This window comes from Pongo abelii, chromosome 12 (assembly GCF_028885655.2).
Source record: "Pongo abelii isolate AG06213 chromosome 12, NHGRI_mPonAbe1-v2.0_pri, whole genome shotgun sequence".
In the NCBI taxonomy this organism is placed as follows: domain Eukaryota; kingdom Metazoa; phylum Chordata; class Mammalia; order Primates; family Hominidae; genus Pongo; species Pongo abelii.
In genome coordinates this window covers 70,943,945-70,964,939 of record NC_071997.2, presented here as the reverse complement: position 1 = coordinate 70,964,939, position 20,995 = coordinate 70,943,945, and the positions used below count along the sequence as shown (strand labels likewise).

At 43.2% G+C, this 20,995-nt stretch overlaps 1 protein-coding gene across 4 annotated transcripts in view; it reads right to left on the bottom strand.

Annotated features, from left to right (window-relative positions):
• Positions 1-20,995, bottom strand: part of USP34 (ubiquitin specific peptidase 34) — a 281,740-nt gene that overhangs the window by 256,301 nt on the left and 4,444 nt on the right. For 3 of the 4 annotated variants that reach the window (XM_054547514.2, XM_054547516.2, XM_054547515.2), the window contains exon 1: positions 15,166-15,253. The exons of the other annotated variant lie outside the window; for it this stretch is intronic. In XM_054547514.2, the coding sequence (XP_054403489.1) occupies positions 15,166-15,238 (73 nt within the window). In that variant the 5' untranslated portion in view covers positions 15,239-15,253. Of the gene's footprint in view, positions 1-15,165; positions 15,254-20,995 lie in introns of those variants that run through there. 4 annotated transcript variants of the gene reach the window in all.

The following is a 20,995-nucleotide window of genomic DNA, read 5'->3' as shown; positions in this document are numbered from 1 at the left end:
TCCCAGCTACTCGGGAGCCTGAGGGAGAAGCATCGCTTGAACCCAAAAGGCAGAGGTTGCAGTGAGCTGCGATCGTGCCACTGCACTCCAGCCTGGGCAACACAGCGAGACTCCGTCTCAAAAAAAAAAAAAAAAAAAAGAAATTAGTCTGTAACTTGGTAGGCGCCTGTAATCCCAGCCACTCAGGAGGCTGAGGCAGGAGAATCACCTGAACCCAGGAAGGCAGAGATTGCAGTGAGCCAGGATTGCACCACTGCATTCCAGTCTGGGTGACAGAGACTCTGCCTCAAAAAAAAAAAAAAAAAAAAACAAAAAAACTAAAACTTAGAAATGTCTACATATTTATTCATTCATTTATAAATAACTTCATTACATAAATATTTTCTACCAAAAAACACCAGTGAGACAAGTGGAACTGTTATATTTTTGAAATCTAGGGTCTAGCTTAATAGAAGATGGCTGTATCCTTCTAAGTGCTTCTGTACTCCGTCATATACTGTCCTGATTGAAGTATATGAAGATCCATCCTGAAATGATCTAAAGTTGAAAGTAGGAATATTTTAACAGCTTTGTCTTAAATATTTTCTTCTTCAATATTACACCAAAACTCAATGGTAATTTCTTAAAATGAGTTGCAATATGAAAACTGAAATCATATAAGTACTGTCTGTTACATTAAAATCCAGTGATGTAGGCTGGGCGTGGTAGCTCACGCCTGTAATTCTAGCCCTTTGAGAAGCCAAGGCAGGAGGATCACTTAAAGTCAGAAGCTCAAAACCAGCCTGGCCAACATGGTGAAGCCCCATCTCTACTAAAAATACAAAAATTAGCCAGGCATAGTGGTATGTGCCTGTAATCTCAGCTACTCAGGAGGCTAAGGTGAGAGAATCCCTAGAATCTGAGAGGCAGAGGTTACAATGAGCCGAGATCGTGCCACTGTACTGCAGCCTGGGCAACAGAGCAAGACTTCATCTCAAAAAAAAAAAAAAATTCCACTGATCTACTTTACCCTCTGAGTAGATACTTTCCCATGCATAATTTTATAACATAATATATTGGTGATCTGGAAAATATTGGTCCACTAAGTCGTGTAGATCATCTTTCCAATGTTGACACATTTCATTACACAGCATCAGAAAATAACATGAGGCTGGGCGTGGTGGCTCATGCCTGTAATCCCAGCATTTCCGGAAGCCAAGGCAAGCAGATCACCTGAGGTCAGGAGTTCAAGACTAGCCTAGCCAACATGGTGAAACACTGTCTCTACTAAAAATAAAAAAATTAACCAGGCATCGTGGCATGCACCTACAGTCCCAGCTACTCGGGAGGCTGAGGCACCTGAATCATTTGAACCCAGAAGGCAGAGGCTGCAGTGAGCAGAGAACGCACCACTGCACTCCAGCCTGGGCAACAGAGTGAGACTGTCTCCCCCAAAAAAAAACAAAAAGAAAACATATATAGTCCCACTGATCTCATCAGAAAAATCTGTTAAGTACTGGGCACCTTTCAAGTTCATGGTGTCAGGTTCAAGTTTTCTAAAATTTTAATTTTTCTATCAAAGCTCAACTTTTATCACTGGCAATTAACATTATCAGTCTTCCTTGAAGTGACATGCTTAGTTTTTCAAGAAAATGCTTGTTAAATATAAAATATCTGGATAACTTTGCACGAGTCCATCACTCTTTCAAAGAGATATTTTATGAAAAAAGCAGCTAGCTCAGCTCACAACTCAAACCACGTGTCCATTTTCTCAAATTAACCATTTTACTGCACTAAGGAGAGAAGAAATGCTTTATATGAACTCATTTCATCACAGAATATAAAAAGACATGAATACAAGATCTGTGAAATTGGTTTTTTTAGTTTTGGGTTTTTTCTTTTATTTATGTACGTATTTATTTATTTATTTATTTGAGACAGTCTCACTCTGTCGCCTAGGCTGGAGTGCAGTGGTGCGATCTCAGCTCGCTGCAACCTCCGCCTGCCGGAATCAAGCCATTCTCCTGCCTCAGCCTCCCAAGTAGCTGGGATTACAGGCGCACGCCACCACATCCAGCTAATTTTTGTATTTTTAGTAGAGGCAAGGTTTCACCATGTTGGCCAGGCTGTTCTTGAACTCCTGACCTCAGGTGATCCACCTGCCTTGGCCTCCCAAAGTACTGGGATTACAGGCAAGAGCCAAGGATCTGTGAAATTTAATAAAATAACTTCGCTGCTTTATCGAACATCAAGTCAAAATTTATTTTAAATAACAAATGTTTGGGAGTGAGGAATACAGTATCTACTTAATGCCACTGTCTTTCTTCATACGAAGTGGCCAGCAGTTTTATCCACAACACTTTTGCACTGTCAATGAAAATGTCAACACAATGAAAAACACAAACTAGCCAGGCATGAATGCCCATGTCTATAATCCCAGTACTTTGGGAGGCCAAGGCAGGAGGACTGCTTCAGGCCAGGAGTTCAAGACCAGACTGGGCAACAGAGTGAGATCTGTCTCTACAAAAATAAAAAAATTTAGCCTGGTGTGGTGGCACATGCCTGCAGTCCCAGGAGGATCACCTTAGCTGAGGAGTTCAAGTCTGTAGTAAGCTGATAATAGCACCACACTCTGGCCCAGGAAACAGAGTGAGTGAGGCCCTGTCTCCAGGAGGGGGAAAAAAAATGCAAATAATACCTTATCTTGACGACTCTTTGACAGGCTCTCTGGGACCTCCATCATGGCTGACAGATCATACTTTGATAACCACTGATCGAGCCAAATGAAGATATATTTTTAATAATAAGTATATGAAGTAAAAGTCATCCCAAATGGAAAGAATTAAGAAACTCTTTCCATCCACAGATGACATATATAAAAAAGTCCTAAGGGATCCACTAAACAATTTATAAATGAGTTCAACAAGGTTGCAGGATACAAGATCAAGGTACCAAATCAACCATATTTCTATATATTAGCAATGAACAATCCGGATGTGAAATCTAGAAAAACAATTTTACAATAGCATCAGAAAGAATAAGATTCTTATTCTTTGCCCAAAATGTACTGAATAATAAAAAGTGCAGGCCAGAGGCCGGGTACAGTGGCTCATGCCTGTAATCTCAGCACTGTGGGAGGCCAAGGCAGGCGGATCACCTGAGGTTGGGAGTTCGAGACCAGCCTGGCCAACATGGAGAAACCTGTCTCTACTAAAAATATAAAAATTAGCAAGGTGTGGTGGCGCATGCCTGTAATCATCCCAGCTACTCTGGAGGCTGAGGCAGGAAGACTGCTTGAACCTGGGAGGTGGATGTTGCGGTGAGCCAAGATAGTGCCACTGCACTCCAGCCTGGGCAACAGGAAGGAAGGAATGAAGTGAAAGAAGGGAAGGAAGGGAAGAGAGGGAAGGGAGGGAAGAGAGGGAAGGGAGGGAAGAGAGGGAAGGGAGGAGCGCTCGAGCCTGGAAGGCGGAAGTCATGCCACTGTACGAGCCTGGAAGGCGGAAGTCATGCCACTGTACTCCAGCCTGGATGACAGTGAGACTCCCTATTAAAAAAAAAAAAGTGGGAAACTACAAAATATTGTTTAAAGCATTATAGACAACCTAAATAAATAGAAAGATATCCCACGTTCATAGATCAGGAGACTTAATATTGTTAAGACAGTAATAATCCTCAACTTAATACACAGATTCACCACAATCTCTACCAGAATTCCAGATGGCGTCCTTGTAGAAGTTGACAAGTTGATCCTAAAACTCATAAGGAAACTCAAGGGACCCTGAAGAGCAAACATAATTTTGAAAAAAAAAAAACAAAAACAAAGATTTACATTTTCTGACTTCCAATCTTATTACAAAGCCACAGCAATCAAGACAGTGTAGTACTGGCATAAGGATAGACATACAGATCAATGAAATAGAATACAGAGTACAGAAAAAAACCCTATATATGCACAGGCAAATGACTTTCAAACAAGGATGCCAAGACCATGCAACAGAAAAAGAATAGATTTTTCTAAAAATGAAGCTTGGACAACTGAACAGCCTCATGCAAAAGAATGAAGTTGTATCAGCCAGGAGCAGTAGCTCACGCCTGTAATCCCAGCACTTTGGGAGGCTGAGGTGGGTGGATCATGAAGTCAGGAGTTCGAGACCAGCCTGGCCAGTATGGTGAAACCCCGTCTCTACTAAAAACACAAAAATTAGCTGGGCATGGTGGCGCGCGCCTGTAGTCCCAGCTACTCGAGAGGCTGAGGCTGGAGAATCACTTGAACCCAGGAGGCAGAGGCTGCAGTGAACTGAGTTCATGCCACTGCACTCCAGACTGGGCAACAAAGCAAGACACTGTCTCAAAAAATAAAAATAAAAATAAAAAACTTCTTAAAAAAAAATAAAAGGACTGAAGTACTGGCATATGCTACAACATGGACAAACCTGGAAAGCATTATGCTAAGTGAAAGTAGGCAGTCACAAAAAAAACAAATATTAGTATTCCATATACACTAAAGGTTCAGAATAGGCAAATATATTAAGAATGCATATCGGTTGTTGCTTCGTGCTACAGAAATGGGAAGTAGCTTAGGGTGACTGATTGCTAAAAGGTGAGGGAATCCTTTTGAGGTGATAAAGTGTTCTAGACTTGTTTGTGGTGATGGTTGCACAACTCTGAATCAGAGTCGGGTGCCAGTAAGGTATGTGAATTTATTAGATTGGTACAAAAGTAATTGTGGTTTAAAAGTGGCAAAACCCCAATTACTTTCGCACCAACCCAATAGTTCACTATAGCTGTTAAAAAAATAATAAAGTATGGGAGGCTGAGGTAGGCAGATCACTTGAGGGCAGGAGTTTGAGACCAGCCCGACCAACATGGTGAAATCCCGTCTCTACTAAAAAATACCAAATAAATAAACAATAAAGTAAAATAAATGATAAAGATGTGCAAATATACCATTTTAATTGGGAACAACAAACAAAAATATCCAGGAATACATGTAAAAAGAAATATGCAGAACCTACATAAAGGGGAAAAATACAAAACATCAAAAAGAAACAAAAATTATGTAAAAATGCGAAGATACACTATTTCCTTTTCCTTTCGGGAAAGACACCGTAAGATGTCAACTCTTACCCCACTTATAAACATAATCCAATTTCAATAAAAATTCCAATAGAAATGGAGGAGATGCAAAAAAAAAAAAAAAAAAAAAAAAAGGATTCTAAAGTTTCATCTTAACAAATGAGTAACTTGGCCAGGCACGGTGGCTCACACCCATAATCCCAGCACTTTGGGAGCCCAAGGCAGGCGGATCACAAGGTCAAGAGTTCAAGACCAGCGTGGTCAACATGGTGAAACCCCGTGTCTACTAAAAATGTAAAAAAAATTGGCTGGGCATGATGGCAGGCGCCTGTAATTCCAGCTACTCGAGAGGCTGAGACAGGAGAATCACCTGAACCCGGAGGTGGAAGGTGCAGTGAGCCGAGATCATGCCACTGCACTCTAGCCCAGGTGACAGTGTGAGGCTTCATCTCAAAAAAAAAAAAAAAAAAGAAATGAATAACTTTTCACAACCTATTTGGTTTAAACGGTACCAGGCACAAAGATAAATTATAAAGTGACTAAATTAAAACCACACGATGAAATAATAAAAAGCTTAAAAATAGGCCTCCAAGAATATACTCATAACTTCTATACAAGACAGACATGGTGCCGGGTGCGGTGGCTCACGCCTGTAATCCCAGAACTTCAGGAGGCCAAGGTGGGAGGATCACCTGAGGTTGGCAGTTCACGACCAGCCTAACCAACAGAGAAACCCCGTCTCTACTAAAAATACAAACTTAGCCGGGCGTGGTGGCACATGCTTGCAATCCCAGCTACTCAGGAGGCTGAGGCAGGAGAATTGCTTGAACCTGGGAGACGGAGGTTGTGGTGAGCCAAGATCATGCCATTGCACTCCAGCCTGGGCAACAAGAGTGAAACCCTGTCTCAAAAAAAAAAAAAAAAAGACAGACATGGCATTTCAAATCAATGGAAAAGAGAGAAATTCAAATTTGCTAAAATCACTAAGTCATTGTTCAGAAAAATTAATGTTAGATCCTACTTCATACCAAAATAAATTCCAGATGAATAAAAAATTAAATTTAACAAATCCATAAAAGCTAGAAAAAGACTTAACTGAAAGCCGGGAGCGGTGGCTCACATCTGTAATCCCAGCACTTTGGGAGGCCGAGGCGGGCGGATCACGAGGTCAGGAGATCGAGACCATCCTGGCTAACATGGTGAAACCCGTTTCTACTAAAAATACAAAAAATTAGCCGGGCATGGTGGCGGGCACCTGTAGTCCCAGCTACTCGGGAGGCTGAGGCAGGAGAATGGTGTGAACCCAGGAGGCGGAGCTTGCAGTGAGCTGAGATCGTGCCACTGCACTCCTGGGCAAAAGAGCGAGACTCCGTCTCAAAAAAAAAAAAAAAAGAAAAGAAAAGAGAAAGACTTAATTGAGTATCTAATCTTGAGTGGGAATGACCTTTCTAAATAACAAAAGACTACTTGCCATTAAAACTCAAGAACCATGCCAAGTGAAGTGGCTCGTGCCTGTAATTCCCAGCACTTTTTTTTTTTTTTTTTTGGGACAGAATCTCACTCTGTCACCCAGGCTAGAGTGCAGCGGCGCGATCTCAGCTCATTGCAATCTCGACCTCCTGGGTTCAAGAGATTCTCGTGCCTCAGCCTCCCGAGTAGCTGGGATTATAGGCGTGCATCACCACACCCTGCTAATTTTTGTATTTTGGGTAGAGACAGGGTTTCACTATGTTGGTCAGGCTGGTCTCCTGACCTCAGGTGGTGATCCACCCGCCTCGCCTCAGCCTCCCGCCAAAGTGCTGGGATTATAGATGTCAGCCACCATGCTGGCCTGTAATCCCCAGCACTTTGGAAGGCCAAGACAGGAGGATTACTTGAAACCAGGAGTTCAAGACCCGCCTGGCAAACACAATGAGGCCCTGTCTCCACCAAAAAAAAACAAAAAACAAAAGTTAAGAATTAGCTGGGCTTGGCAGCACACACCTGTAGTCAGGAGGCTGACATAGGAGGATCACTTGAGCCTGAGAGGTCAAGGCTGCAGTCAGTCTTCATCATGCCACTCACTACACTCCAGCCCTTAGAGGCAGACCAAGACACTGTGTCCCACCCCACCACCCAAAAAAAAAAAACCCCACAACTTTGCAGGAACAAATATAGCCGTTTAAGACATCCTATCATGTTAGGACACCCTATCATACAGATTCTTAAAAATAAAATATCTAATATTTTTTTAAAAAAAGGCACTCTCATATAAAGCTTTTAGGCAATAAATTAATACAACCTTTCTAGAGGGCAACTGAAAATCAGAACCCTTAAATAATTACATCTAGGCTGGGCACTGTGCCTCATGCCTATAATCCCAGCACTTAGGGAGGCTGAAGCGGGTGGAGTGCTAGAGCCCATGAGTTCAAGACCAGCCTGGGCAACATGGTGAAACCCCATCTGTACTAAAACTACCAAAAACATTAGCCAAGTGTGGTGGCCTGCGCCTATAATCCCAGCTACTCAGGAGGCTGAGATGGGAGAACCGCTTAAGCCTGGAAGGTAGAGGTTGCAGTGAGCCATGATCACGCCACTGTACTCCAGCATAGACGACAGAGTAAGACCCTGTCACAAAAAAAGAAAACAAGCCAGGTGCAGTGGCTCATGCCTGTAATCCTAGCATTTTGGGAGGCCCAGGAGGGTGAATCACTTGAGGTCAGGAGTTCAAGACCAGCCTGGCCAATATGGTGAAACCCCATCTCTACTAAAAATACAAAAATTAGCCAGGCATGGTGGTGCATGCCTGTAATCCCAGCTACTCAGGAGACTGAAGCAGGAGAATCACTTGAACCAAGGAGGCAGAGGCTGCACTGAGCCGAGATCCCACCACACCACTGCACTCCAGCCCGAGCAACAGAGTGACGCTCCATCTCAAAAAAAAAAAAAAAATGAAGAAGAAAAAAACCAAAACACACCAAATTTACATCTTGACCTGGGACATGACCCAGATTTCTACGCTTAAAAATATTTTCATATTTTTTTAAACAGGAAAACACTAGTTAAATATGTGTCACATTCAAAAGACTAAAAGTAGGCTGCCATTAAATTCTGTTCTCAGATACTTGTATTTTGGATAGAGACAGGGTTTCATCATTTTTATAAGAAAATGCTCATAAAAAAAGAGTAGGTAAGTATAAACTCAGTTTATATATTCACAGAAGACAGCTAGATTTACATAAACCAAAATTTTAACAATTACAAGGTTTGTATTTCTTCAGTATTTTCTACAGCTTTCTACAGTGATTAAATTATACGCAGGAAAAGAGAGGTTTTGGGGTTTTTCAAGAAGGAGTCTCCCTCTGTCACCCAGGCGTGTGATCTCAGCTTCCTGCAACCTCCACCTCCCAGGTTCAAGTGATTCTCCTGCCTCTGCCTCCCGAGTAGCTGGGGACAGGCGTGTGCCACCATGCCCAGCTAGTTTTTGTTTTTAGTAGAGATAGGGTTTCACCATGTTGGCCAGGCTGGTATTGAACTCCTGACCTCAAGTGATCCACTCGCCTTGGCCTCCCAAAGTGCTGGGATTACAGGCACGAGCCACTGCGTCCAGCCAGTTTTTTGTTTGTTTTTTGTTTTGTTTTTGTTTTGTTTTTGTTTTTCCCAAAGGGAAAGCACTAGCTCCATGGAGTTATAGAGAAAACCTCTCCGTTTACTTTCATGAATAACAGGTCACTGGTGACTGTGTCAATATAGTGTTGTTTTGAGATGGAGTCTCCCTCTATCGCCCAGAGTACAGTGAAGTGACACAACCTCTACTCACTTCAACCTCCGCCTCCCGAGTTCAAGTGATTCTCCTGCCTCAGCCTCCCGAGTAGCCAAGATTCCAGGGGCCCACCGCCACACCCAGCTAATTTTTGTATTTGTAGTAGACATGGGTTTCACCATGTTGGCCAGGCTGGTCTTGAACTCCTGACCTCAGGAGATCCGCCCGCCTAGGCCTCCCAAAGTGCTGGGATTATAGGCATAGCCGCCATACCCAGCAAATATAGTGGGTTTTTTTTTTCTTTTTTTTTTTTTGGTTGTGTATTTGAGATGGAGTCTCACTAGTCGCCCAGACTGGATGGAGTGCGGTGGTGCCATCTCGGCTCACTGCAACCTCCACCTCCCGAGTTGAAGCGATTCTCTGGCCTCAGCCTGGCAAGCAGCTGGGATTACAGGCACACGCCACAATGCTAGGCTAATTTTCGTATTTTTAGTAGAGATAGGGTTTCAGCATGTTGGCCAGTAGTGAACTCCTGACCTGTGGTGATATGCCTGCCTCGGCCTCCCAAAATGTTGGGATTACAGGCGTGAGCCGCCACACCCCAGCCTTTTGTTTGTTTTTGAGACAGAGTCTCCCTCTGTCGCCCAACCTGTAGTGCAGTGGTATGATCTCAGCTCACTGCAACCTCCGCCACCCGGGTTCAAGCAATTCTCATGCCTCAGCCTCCTGGGTAGCTAGGATTATAGATGTGTGCCACCATGCCCAACTAGTTTTTATATTATAATAGAGACAGAATTTCACCATGTTGCCCAGGCTGGTCTCGAACTCCTGAGCTCAGGCAATTCACCAGCCTCGGCCTCCCAAAGTGCTAGGACTACAGGGTTTTTTTGCTTTTGTTTTTCAATCACTCAAAGATAGCCAGGTGCAGTGGTGTGTGCCTGTAATCCCAGCTAACATGAATCTGAGTCAGGAGGATCATCTGAGCCTGTAAGTTCAAGACCAGCCCAGGCAGCATACCAAGGCCCCCATCTCAAAAAATTATATGCATATATACCACTTAGAGCAACTTAAATTATATCAAGTTCACAAAGTTTTCTCCAATCATCCCAAAACTAAACTCTTCCCACTGCACTTCAACTATAGCTATTTCATAAAATTTACCATTTTTATTTTTCAAACTGTTGTTTTGCATGTTTCTTATGCTAGCACTGTGTTAAATGTTGATATGCATTATCTTATTCACTCCTCACAAAATCCCTATGAGATACGTATTAAGAATATCCTCATTTCCAAATAAGAAACAAGGCACTAAGAGGTAAGGGAACTTAGCCAAAGTCGGAGACTTAATAAATGACAGGAGCAGGATTGGAACTCAGGTCTACCAGGTTCCAAAGATCACTCACTCAAGTATCATCCTACTGCCTCATCTGTACTCTGGAACTTTCCTTAAGGGAAAATACACAGCTAAATGTATTTCTATAGCTACCAGCATGCAGCAGAATGCTTTACACAAGTGTTTATGTTTTTAAAAAAAACAAATATTTAAACAAAGTTAAGGTGAAACACAACTCAGTAAATGCAAAATATTAAGAAATGGTTTTCAGTGTATTAGACATCCATGGGCTTATTGCCCAGAAGCAATTTCACCTCTTTCATGGTAACAACGTGCCAGATTTCTTTTCCAGAAGCACACTCTTAGTTATGAGATGTGGGTGAGATCAGCTTCAAGAATAGGTCCTGATTAGTTTAAACCAATCAAAGTCCATCCTCTTTGAACTCTATTTCAGGAACAGAGCCAATAATATATGAAATGACATTTGTCAGGGAGGTTTTGGAAAAAGCAGCCTTCTTGTTCTTGTACAGTAAGTTCCAGAAAAGATTCACTCTTTTTCTCCGCGTAGTTTAAGTATGTGATGTCCAAACACTGTGGTATGAAGATGTGGTATAAAAATGGTGCAGTAGTGCTGGGCACAGTGGCTCACACCTGCAATCTCAGCACTTTAGGAAGCCAAAATAGGGAGATCACTTGAGCCCAGGAGTTGGAGACCAGCCTGGGAAACATGGTGAAACCCCATCTCTACTAAAAATACAAAAAAATGGCCAGGCATGGTGGTTCACGCCTATAATCTCAACATTTTGGGAGGCTGAGGCAGGAGGATAGTTTGAGCCCAGGAGTTCACGACCAGCCTGGGCAACACAGTGGGACCCCATCTTAATTTATTAACAGAGTAAAAATAAAAAACACCAAAACGAAAATTAGCTGGGTGTAGTGGCACAGGCGTATAGTCCCAGCTACTATGGAAGCTGAGGCAGGAGGATAGCTTGGGCCCGCCCGGGAGGTTGAGGCTGCAGTGAGCCATGACTGAGCCACTGCACTCCAGCCTGGGCAACAGAGCGAGACCCTGTCTGAAAAAACTAAACAGACCAGTGGTGACTGCTCACACCTGTAACCCCAGCACTTTAAGAGGCTGGAACAGAAGGATGGCTTGAGCCCAGGAGTTTAAGACCAACCTGGGTAACAAAGGTGAAACCCTGTCTCTACAAAAATTACAAAAATTAGCCAGGTGTGATGGCACAGGCTTGTAGTTCCAGCTACTCAGGTGGCTGAGGTGGGAGGATCTCTTGAGCCTGGGAGGTCAAGACTACAGTGAGCTGTGATCATGCCACTGCACTCTAGACTGGGCGACAGAGCAAGACCTGTCAAATAATTAAGGTGCAGTAGTCATTTCTGTTACCATAGGAAGGGCCAAACTGAGGTCAAAACCAAGGAAGCCCAGCAAGCCACAGAGAAATAAACTCCTGATGATGTTATAAACCCAGTGGTTAAAAGTAAAGCACACCTGAATATACACCTAGACGGCCTAGTTACAGCTTTTAAAGAAAAACTCTGTTTCTGCCAGAGAAGCTGTTTTTTCTGGTCCTTGAGACAGAATCCTAACTAGTTTAAAAAGAATAACAATTCTCAACCTTAAATTTAACCCACAGGTACTAATATCAAGAACTAGTAAAGCGCTGTGTGTGGTGCCTCATGCCTGTAATCCCAGCACTTTGGGAGGCTGAGGCGGGAGAATCACTTGAGGCCAGAAGTTCAAGAGCAGCCTGGGAAATATAGTGAAACTCATTCTCAAATAAATAAGCAAGCAAGTTGGGTGTCATCATGAGCACCTGTAGTCCCAGCTACTTGGGAGGCTCTCTTGAGCCCAGGAGCTCAAGGCTGCAGTGAGCTAGGATCACGCCACTGTACTCCAGCCTGAGTGACAGAGTGAGACCCTGTCTCCAAAAACAGCAGCAGCAACAACAAAAAGTACCATTTTATGAAGGGGGTGGCAAGCAAGACATCACAAAAGCAAGGACTGACAGTACTTGATATATCCAAGAAAACGGAGAAAACAGGAAATGCCACATCTGTCCTACCCTTGTTTTCCCTTCTATTATCAACCACAGTGACCTTAAGATTTTTCAGATGTTTTAAATAAACACTGATCCTACCACATGCAGGCACTGTAGAACAGTAATAACAGTTGCAATCATAGAACTGATAGTCTCGTAGAATAAAAAAATCACAGTTGTAAACATAGAAATACATACATAATTCTAAATTGTGGTAAATGCTATGAACAAAAAGAACCAGAGCTACTTCAGACTTGGTGTTCGGGAAAGACCTCTCTGAAAAAAATCATTTCAGTCAAAACTTGAAAGTATAAGAAGGTATATACAGGCCAGGCACAGTGGTTCACGTCTGTAATCCCAGCACTTTGGGAGGCAGATGCAGGCAAACCACCTGAGGTCAGGAGTTCGAGAGAAGCCTAGCCAACATGTTGAAACCCTGTCTCTACTAAAAATACAAAAATTAGCCAGGCGTGGTGGCGGGTGCCTGTAATCCCAGCTACTCAGGAGGCTGAGGCAGGAGAATCATTTGAACCCAGGAAGCAGAGGCTGCAGTGAGCCAAGATCGCACCATTGCACTCCAGCCTGGGCAACAAGAGTCAAACTCTGTCTCAAAAAAAAAAAAAAAAAAAAGGTATATATAAAGGCTCAGTGTCATCAATGAAAGAAGGCAAAAAGGAAAAAAAAAAAAAAAGGCAAAGAGAACAAGGGAATGAAGTTAGCAGAGGCTAAGTCATGCAGAGCCTTCACAAGTCAAGGTAGGCCATTTCACTCCTCTCATTCCCAGCAACTATTTCAAACAGGGCCCACCTGAATCTTCCATCTTCCTTAAAATCTTGGCGGGGCACAGTGGCTCACACCTGTAATCCCAGCACTTTGGGAGGCCAAGGCGGGTGAATGGCGAGGTCAGGAGTTCGAGACCATCCTGGCCAACATGGTGAAATCCCATCCCTACTAAATTTACAAAAATGAGCCGGGCACAGTGGTGGGCGCCTGTAATCCCAGCTACTTGGGAGGCTGAGGCAGGAGAATTGCTTGAACCCGGGAGGTGGAAGTTGCAGTGAGCAGAGACTGCGCCACTGCAATCCAGCCTGGGTGACAATTCAAGACTCCGTCTCGGGAAAAAATAAAAACAAATCTTGCCTAATCCACTTTAGCCCGAATAAATCTCTCCACAGTTCCTTTAACGGTTTCTTATGAGTTTCCCAACTTCCACAGTCAGGGTCCTCTTAAAAATTAAAAAATAAAAATAAAAAAAGATAGCTTGGTTAGTGAAAAGTACACTGAGAAGAAATAAGCACAACTAAATTCTAGTCCTACCCCTGGTACTTCTTTGCTGTGTGACCTTAGATAAACCTTTCTATTTCTCATGACTCTTACGAAGGAAGTACCTTCAAGGAAAACACTGTATAAGAAATTTCAGTGTTCAAATAGCTACAGAAGTGTATTATCATCACTGTGTTAAATATAATTCATCACAGTATTCCAACTTCATAAGCATGACACCACCTCCTAAAATTTGGGCACAATTAAGATACTCGAAAACAGGCCAGGCACAGTGGCTCACACTCATAATCCTAGCACTTTGGGAAGCAAAGACGGGCGGATCACTTCAGGTCAAGAGTTCGAAACCAGCCTGGCCAACACGGTGAAACCCCGTCTCTACTAAAAATACAAAAGAATTAGCCGAGCGTGGTGGCAGGCACCTGTAATCCCAGCTACTCAGAAGGCTGAGGCAGAAGAATCACTTGAACGCAGGAGGCGAAGGCTGCAGTGAGCTGAGATTAAGCCAATGCACTCCAGCCTGGACGACAGAGGCAAAAAAAAAAAAAAAAAAAAAAAAGGGCGGGGCACAGTGGCTCACGCCTGTAATCCTAACACTTTGGGAGGCCAAGGTGGGCAGATCATCTGAGGTCAGGAGATCAAGACCATCCTGATTAACACGGTAAAACCCCGTCTCTACTAAAAATACAAAAAAATTAGCTGGGCATGGTGGCAGACGCCTGTAGTCCCAGCCACTCGGGAGGCTGAGGCAGGAGAATGGCGTCAACCCAGGAGGCAGAACTTGCAGTGAGCCGAGATTGCACCACCGCACTCCAGCCTGGGCGACACAGCAAGACTCCATCTCAAAAAAAAGATACTTGAAAACAGTTTTATGTTGGCTTTTTTTGAGCACCCACATAATATTACTTAGTTTTCAAGCTTATTAAGAAACTACAATAGTCCTCCTATTATCTTTGGTTTTGCTTTCCATAGTTACCCACAGTCAACCATGGTCCAAAAATATTAAATGGAAAATTCCAGAAATAAACAATTCGTAAGTTTTAAATTGTTTGCCATTCCGAGTGGCATGATGAAATCTTGTGCCGTCCCATCTAGGACGTGAATCATCCTTTTGTCCAGCATATCCAGGCTGTACATGCAACCTACCCATTAAGTCACTTAGTAGCTGTCCTGGTTATCAGATCCACTGTAGCAGTACACAATGCTTGTATTCAAGTAACCCTTACTTTACCCAATAATGGCCCCAAAGTGCAAGAACAGCGATACTAGTAATTCAGATATGCCAAAGAAAAGCTTATTTGAAGTGAAAAGGTGAAAGTTCTTAAAATAATGAGAAAAAAAACAGTATATAGGGTACAGCACTATCTGTGGTTTCAGGTATCCACTGGAGGTCTCAGAACACATTCCACTTGGATAAGGGGGGACTACAGGATACCTTTTTCTCCTCAAAAGAAATCTTATATAGAATTCTGATTTATAAAACAGGTAGTAGGCCGGGTGTGGCAGCTCATGCCTGGAATCCCAGTACTTTGGGAGGCCGAGGCGGGTGGATCACGAGGTCAGGAGATGGAGACCATCCTGGCCAACGTGGAGAAACTCCGTCTCTACTGAAAACATAAAAATTAGCTGGGCATGGTGACGCACGGCTGTAGTCCCAGGTACTCGGGAGGCTGAGGCAGGAGAATCACTTGAACCTGGGAGGTGGAGGTTCCAGGGAGCCAAGATCGCGCCACTGCACTCCAGCCTGGCGACAGGGCGAGACTCCATCTCAAAAAAAAAAAAAAGAAAAAAAACAGGTAAAGGTGAGCTTTTTGTTGTTGTTATTTCATTCTTATTAATAAAACTTACAAGTTAGAAAAAAAGCGAGCTTTGAATTTTGAAAGAAGGTAAGAGGGGCCAGGCACGGTGGCTCACAACTGTAATCCCGGCATTTTGGAAGGCTGAGGCAGGTGGATGACTTGAGCTCAGGAGTTCAAGACCAGCCTGGCCAACAGGATGAAACCCTGTCTCTACTAAAAATACAAAAGAATTAGCCAGGCGTGGTGGCAGGCACCTGTAATCCCAGCTACTCGGGAGTCTGAGGCAGGAGAATCGCTTGAACCTGGGAGGCAGAGGTTGCAGTGAGCCGAGATGGCACCATTGCACTCCACCCTAGGGAACAAGAGCAAAATTCTGTCCCAAAAAAATAAAAAAAAAAAAAATCCAAAACACTGAAATCTGAAATACAGAAAAAGAACACATACAATTCATTAAATAATAAAATATGAATGGTTAAATTTACTAGTAATTGCTTAATACATTTTCTGCCAAAATAACTTTTATTTTAAGAGATGAAGTCTTGCTATGTTGCCCAGGCTAGCCTTGAATTCCAGGGCTCAAGTGATCCTCCCACCTCAGCCTCCTGAGTAGCTGGGAATACTACAGGCACTAATCACCATGCCCTGCTAAAATAACACTTTCGAAAGGATAATATTCAACACAGGTGAAAGTGCCCTTACACAGGCACGACTAAGACTAAAAGATCAATATATCCTTTCTGGCAAGCAAACAGTATGAAAATAATGAAAAATGTTTATATATTTTGACACAGTAAACTCACGTCTAGAAATCTAAAAGAACCAGGGATGGAGTTAAAACATTTAAGTAGAAAGATGTACATTTGCAGCATTATTCATAATATGGGAGAACTGGAAACAGATATATTACATTTTATATAAAATGAAATCTTATATGAAAACATGTTTTCAGCCAGACGCGGTGGCTCACACCTGTAGTCACAGCATTTTGGGGGGCCGAGGTGGGCAGATCATGAGGTCAGGAGTTCAAGACCAGCCTGGCCAACATGGTGAAACCTCATCACTACTAAACATAACAAAAATTAGCCAGGCGTGGTGGCAGGTGCCTGTAATCCCAGCTACCCGGGAGGTTGAGGCAGGAAAATCGCTTGAACCCGGGAGGTGGAGGTTGCAGTGAGCCAAGATCAGGCCATCGCACTCCAGCCTGGGGCAACAGAACAAGACTCCATCTCAGGGGGGGGAAAAAAAAAAATCAGCCAGGCGTGGTGGCCCATGCCTGTAATCCCAGCACTTTGGGAGGCCGAGGTGGGTGAATCACTTGAGGCTAGGAGTTTGAGAACAGCCTGGGCAACACAGTGAAGCCCTATTCCTACAAAAAACACAAATACTAGCTGGGCATGGTGGTACACACCTGTAATCCCAGCTACTTGGGAAGCTGAGGCAGGAGAATCGCTTGAACCCAGGAAGAGGAGGTTGAAGTGAGCCAAGATCATGCCACTGCATTCCAGCCTGGGCCACAGAGTAAGATTCCGTCTCAAAAAAAAAAAAATCAATTCGGGAGAACCGGACAAAGTAGCTCACACCTGTAATCCCAGCACTCTGGGAGGCTGAGGAAGGCGGATCACTTGAGGCCAGGAGTTTAAGACCAGCCTGACTAACATGGCGAAACCCCATCTCTACTAAATATACAAAAATTAGTCCGGCATGATGGCACATGCCTATAATCCCAGCTACTTGGGAGGCTGAGGCACAAGAACTGCTTGAGCCCCCAAGGCAGAGGTTGCAGTGAGCCAAGACTGTACCACTGCACTCCAGCCTGGGAGACAGAAGGAAACTGTTTCAAAAAAAAAAAAAGCAGCCAGCTGTGCTGGTATATACCTATAGTCCCTGCTACTCAGGAGGGTGAGACAGGAAAATCGCTTGAGCCCAGGAGGTCGAGGTTGCTTCGAATCGCTTCATTGCACTCCACCCTGGATAACAGAATAAGACTCCATCTCCAAACGGGGGGAAAAAATTCTAACTTTAGATCAAATGTCTACTGAAAAAGTTATGTTACTAATTGATTTAGTACCTATATACTCATAGTATCTAAAAAGCCCTGGAAACATGTAGTTTTATTAAATGGCTCACTGCAAAATAACAGTATTAAGAAAGATTCTCAGTCAGGTACAGTGTATCCCAACACTTTGGGAGGCCGAGGCAGGAGCATTACTTGAGCCCAGGAGCTTGAGGCTGCAGTGAGCTATATTTGGGCCACTGTACCCCACCATGGGTGATACACTGTCTCTTAAAAAATAATCAAAAATCAAAAAATTTAAAATTTTGTTCAATGAAAAAGATCCTTATTCAGCTATACTTATTACCACTTTTGAATTCCTACTACAATTACCAAAGAAATTTGTCTGAATTTTTGAAGATACATAAAACATGGTCAGCATTTTTTACTTTGTCAACTGAACAGTGGTGATTCAGATAGATCATCATAAAATTTATACAATGTAACTAGTAAGAACTTTTAGGCCAGGCAGGATGGCTCAGGCCTGTAAACCCAACACTTTGGGAGGCCAAGGGAGGCGGATTACCTGGGGTCAGGAATTCAAGACCATCCTGGCCAACATGGTGAAACCCCACATCGACTAAAATTACAAAAATTAGCCAGGCATGGTGGTGCATGCCTGTAATCCCAGCTACTCAGGAGGCTGAGGCAGGAGAATCGCTTGAACCCAGGAGGTGGAGGTTGCAGTGAGCCGAGATCATGCCATTGCACACCAGCCTGGGCAACAAGAGTAAAATTCCTTTTCAAAAAAAAAAAAAAAAACTCTTAGCCTAATCTGGGATTAAGTCCTGTGGTTCCACCAAACAGTCACATGTGACCCTAAGCAAGTCACATAAATTCTGTAAATCTTAGTTCCCTCATCTGAAAAGGATAGACTACCACCCTCAAAGAACTGATTAAATCAGCAGCATGCAAAGCATGTAAAGTACTTAAGTACCCAACACAAAATGCTCAATAAAGTAATCTGCTTTAAAAATAAAACACACTGAAAGGCCCAGGCGGGTAGATCACCTGAGGTCAGGAGTCCGAGACCAGCGTGGCCAAACTGGTGAAAACCCATCTCTACTAAAGATACAAACATTAGCTGGGCGTGGTGGCAGGTGCCTCTAATCCCAGCTACTCGGGAGGATGAGGCAGGAGAATCACTTGAACCAAGGAGGCCGAAGTTGCAGTGAGCTGAGATCGTGCCATTGCACTGCAGCCTGGGCAAGAGAGCGAGACTCCGTCTCAAAACCACCACTACCAACAAAATAAACACAACAGAATTATTCTGCAAATACAGATATTGGAGTAGCTGAATTCCATCTCAAATTTGACTATGCAGGTTGACAGGTGATCTTGGCAAACTACTTATCCTTTCTGAAGTTCAACTTTTTCACCAAATGGTATTGGGATACAATACTTGCTCTTGCCTATCTCACATGAATTATCCATTTTGGACAACTTGGTAAACAAATACACAGAGTAAAATCTACAACACATAAATGGTTTAAAACAATGACGTACACCAGGCATGGTGGCTCACGCCTGTAGTCCCAGGAGGCGGAGGTTGCAGTGAGCCCAAGATCGCACCACTGCACTCCAGCCTGGGTGAAAGAGCGAGACTCTGTCTCAAAAAAAAAAAAAAAAAAAAAAAAAAAAGATGTACAACATAATTTTCACTCTGCTTTCAGAGAAATTTACCTTACGAGGTAAATAACCTCAATTTACTAGTGAGTTTGCTAGGGTGATGGCCTAAGGCATGTAACTTTAAGCCTCCAACCCCTCACCAAGATCTAGAAATGCTTTGGCCTTTGTAAACTGGTTCACAAAAGTAACTACAAAAGCAGTTATCATACAAACTCAACAGAACAAGCAGAGGAACAGAAATTTAAAATTTATCCTAAACAGAATGTAATCCCACAAAATGATAACAGCAAAATTTACTCAATACATCCAAGCTTTTTAAATGTTTTAAAAATGAAGCATTAAAAGAAAATGGCAAGTCCAATATTTTAGTATTGTTGGGATTGGTTATTCTAACACTAAAGCCAAATATGATTTTGAAATGTAGTTTCAACTTTTATGATATGTGTCAAGATTATATTGAAAAAGGGTGGGTGTGGTGGGGGTACTTATGACAGGATCCTTAGTCTGGTTCCAGGAACAAACTTCAACGGGTCCTCAACCTATAAGCACAATTCTGTGTCTGTATGCCTCTGCATGTTTCCACAGTGAAAGTTTACAGCTTCAGATTCTCAGAACCAGAGGTATAACTAATAATATTAATACTCTCACCAAAAACTGATGACAAAAGGAACTGTTCATCTGTTACTTTTAACGATACTGCATTCTGCCAAACTTTAAACATTCCACATGAAGTCCTTACTCTTATCAAAAAGTCTGTGCATATCTAATATAAAGCTATACTACCCACACTGTGTCTACCCTTTCATTTAAAACACAATTAACTGGCCAGGCATGGTAGCTCATGCAATTCTAGTACTTGGGGAGGCTGAGGCAGGAGAATGGCTTGAGGCCAGGAGTTTGAGACCAGCCTGGGCAACAATGCGAGACCCTGTCTCTATTAATAAACAAAAGCACGGCTAGGCACGGTGGCTCACGCCTGTAATCCCAGCACTTCGGGAAGCCGAGGCGGGTGGATCACGAGGTCAAGAGATCGAGACCATCCTGGCCAACATGGTGAAACCCCATCTCTATTAAATATACAAAAAATTAGCCGGGTGTGGTAGCGGGCGCCTGTAGTCCCAGCTCCTCGGGAAGCTGAGTCAGGAGAATGGCGTGAACCCGGGAGGCGGAGCTTGCAGTGAGCAGAGATCGCGCCACTGCACTCCAGCCTGGGCAACAGAGCAAGACTCTGTCTCAAAAAAAATAAAATAAAATAAACAAAAACACACACAAAATTTGCTGGGAATGGTAGAGGCAGGGGAGGGATAGGGAGAGATTTGTTAAAGGATATAAAATTACAGTGAAATAGGAGGAATAAGTTCTAGTGTTCTATACTACTACAAAATGACTACGGTTAACAATAATATATGATATAAGCCGGGCATGGTGGCTCATGCCTATAATCCCAGCACTTTGGGAGGCCAAGGTGGGCAGATCACTTGAGTTCAAGAGTTCAAGACCAGCCTGGCCAACGTGGTGAAACCCCATCTCTACTAAAAACACAAAAATTAGCCGGGCTTGGTGGCACATGCCTGTAGTCCCAGCTACTTGGGAGGATGTGGCAGGAGGACTGCTTAAGCCCAGGAAGCAGAGGCTCCAGTGACCCAAGAGCATACCACCGCACTCCAGCCTGGGCAATGGAAGAGAAACCCTGTCTCAAAAAAACAATAATATATGATACAGTTTCAAATAGCTAGGAGGATACTGAATGTTCCCAAAGCAAATGCTAAATGTTTGAGATGGATATACTAATTATCTTCAACTGATCACTATACGTTTTATGTATTGAAACATCACTATGTACCCCATGAATATGTAAAATTATTTATCAACTAAAAATTTTTTAAACAAAATTTTTAGGCCAGGCATGATGGCTCACTCCTGTAACTGCAGCACTTTGGGAGGTACAGGCGGGCAGATTCCCTGAGGTCAGGAGTTTGAGACAAGCCTGGCCAACATGGCAAAATCCCATCTCTACTAAAAATACAAAAATTAGCCAGGCGA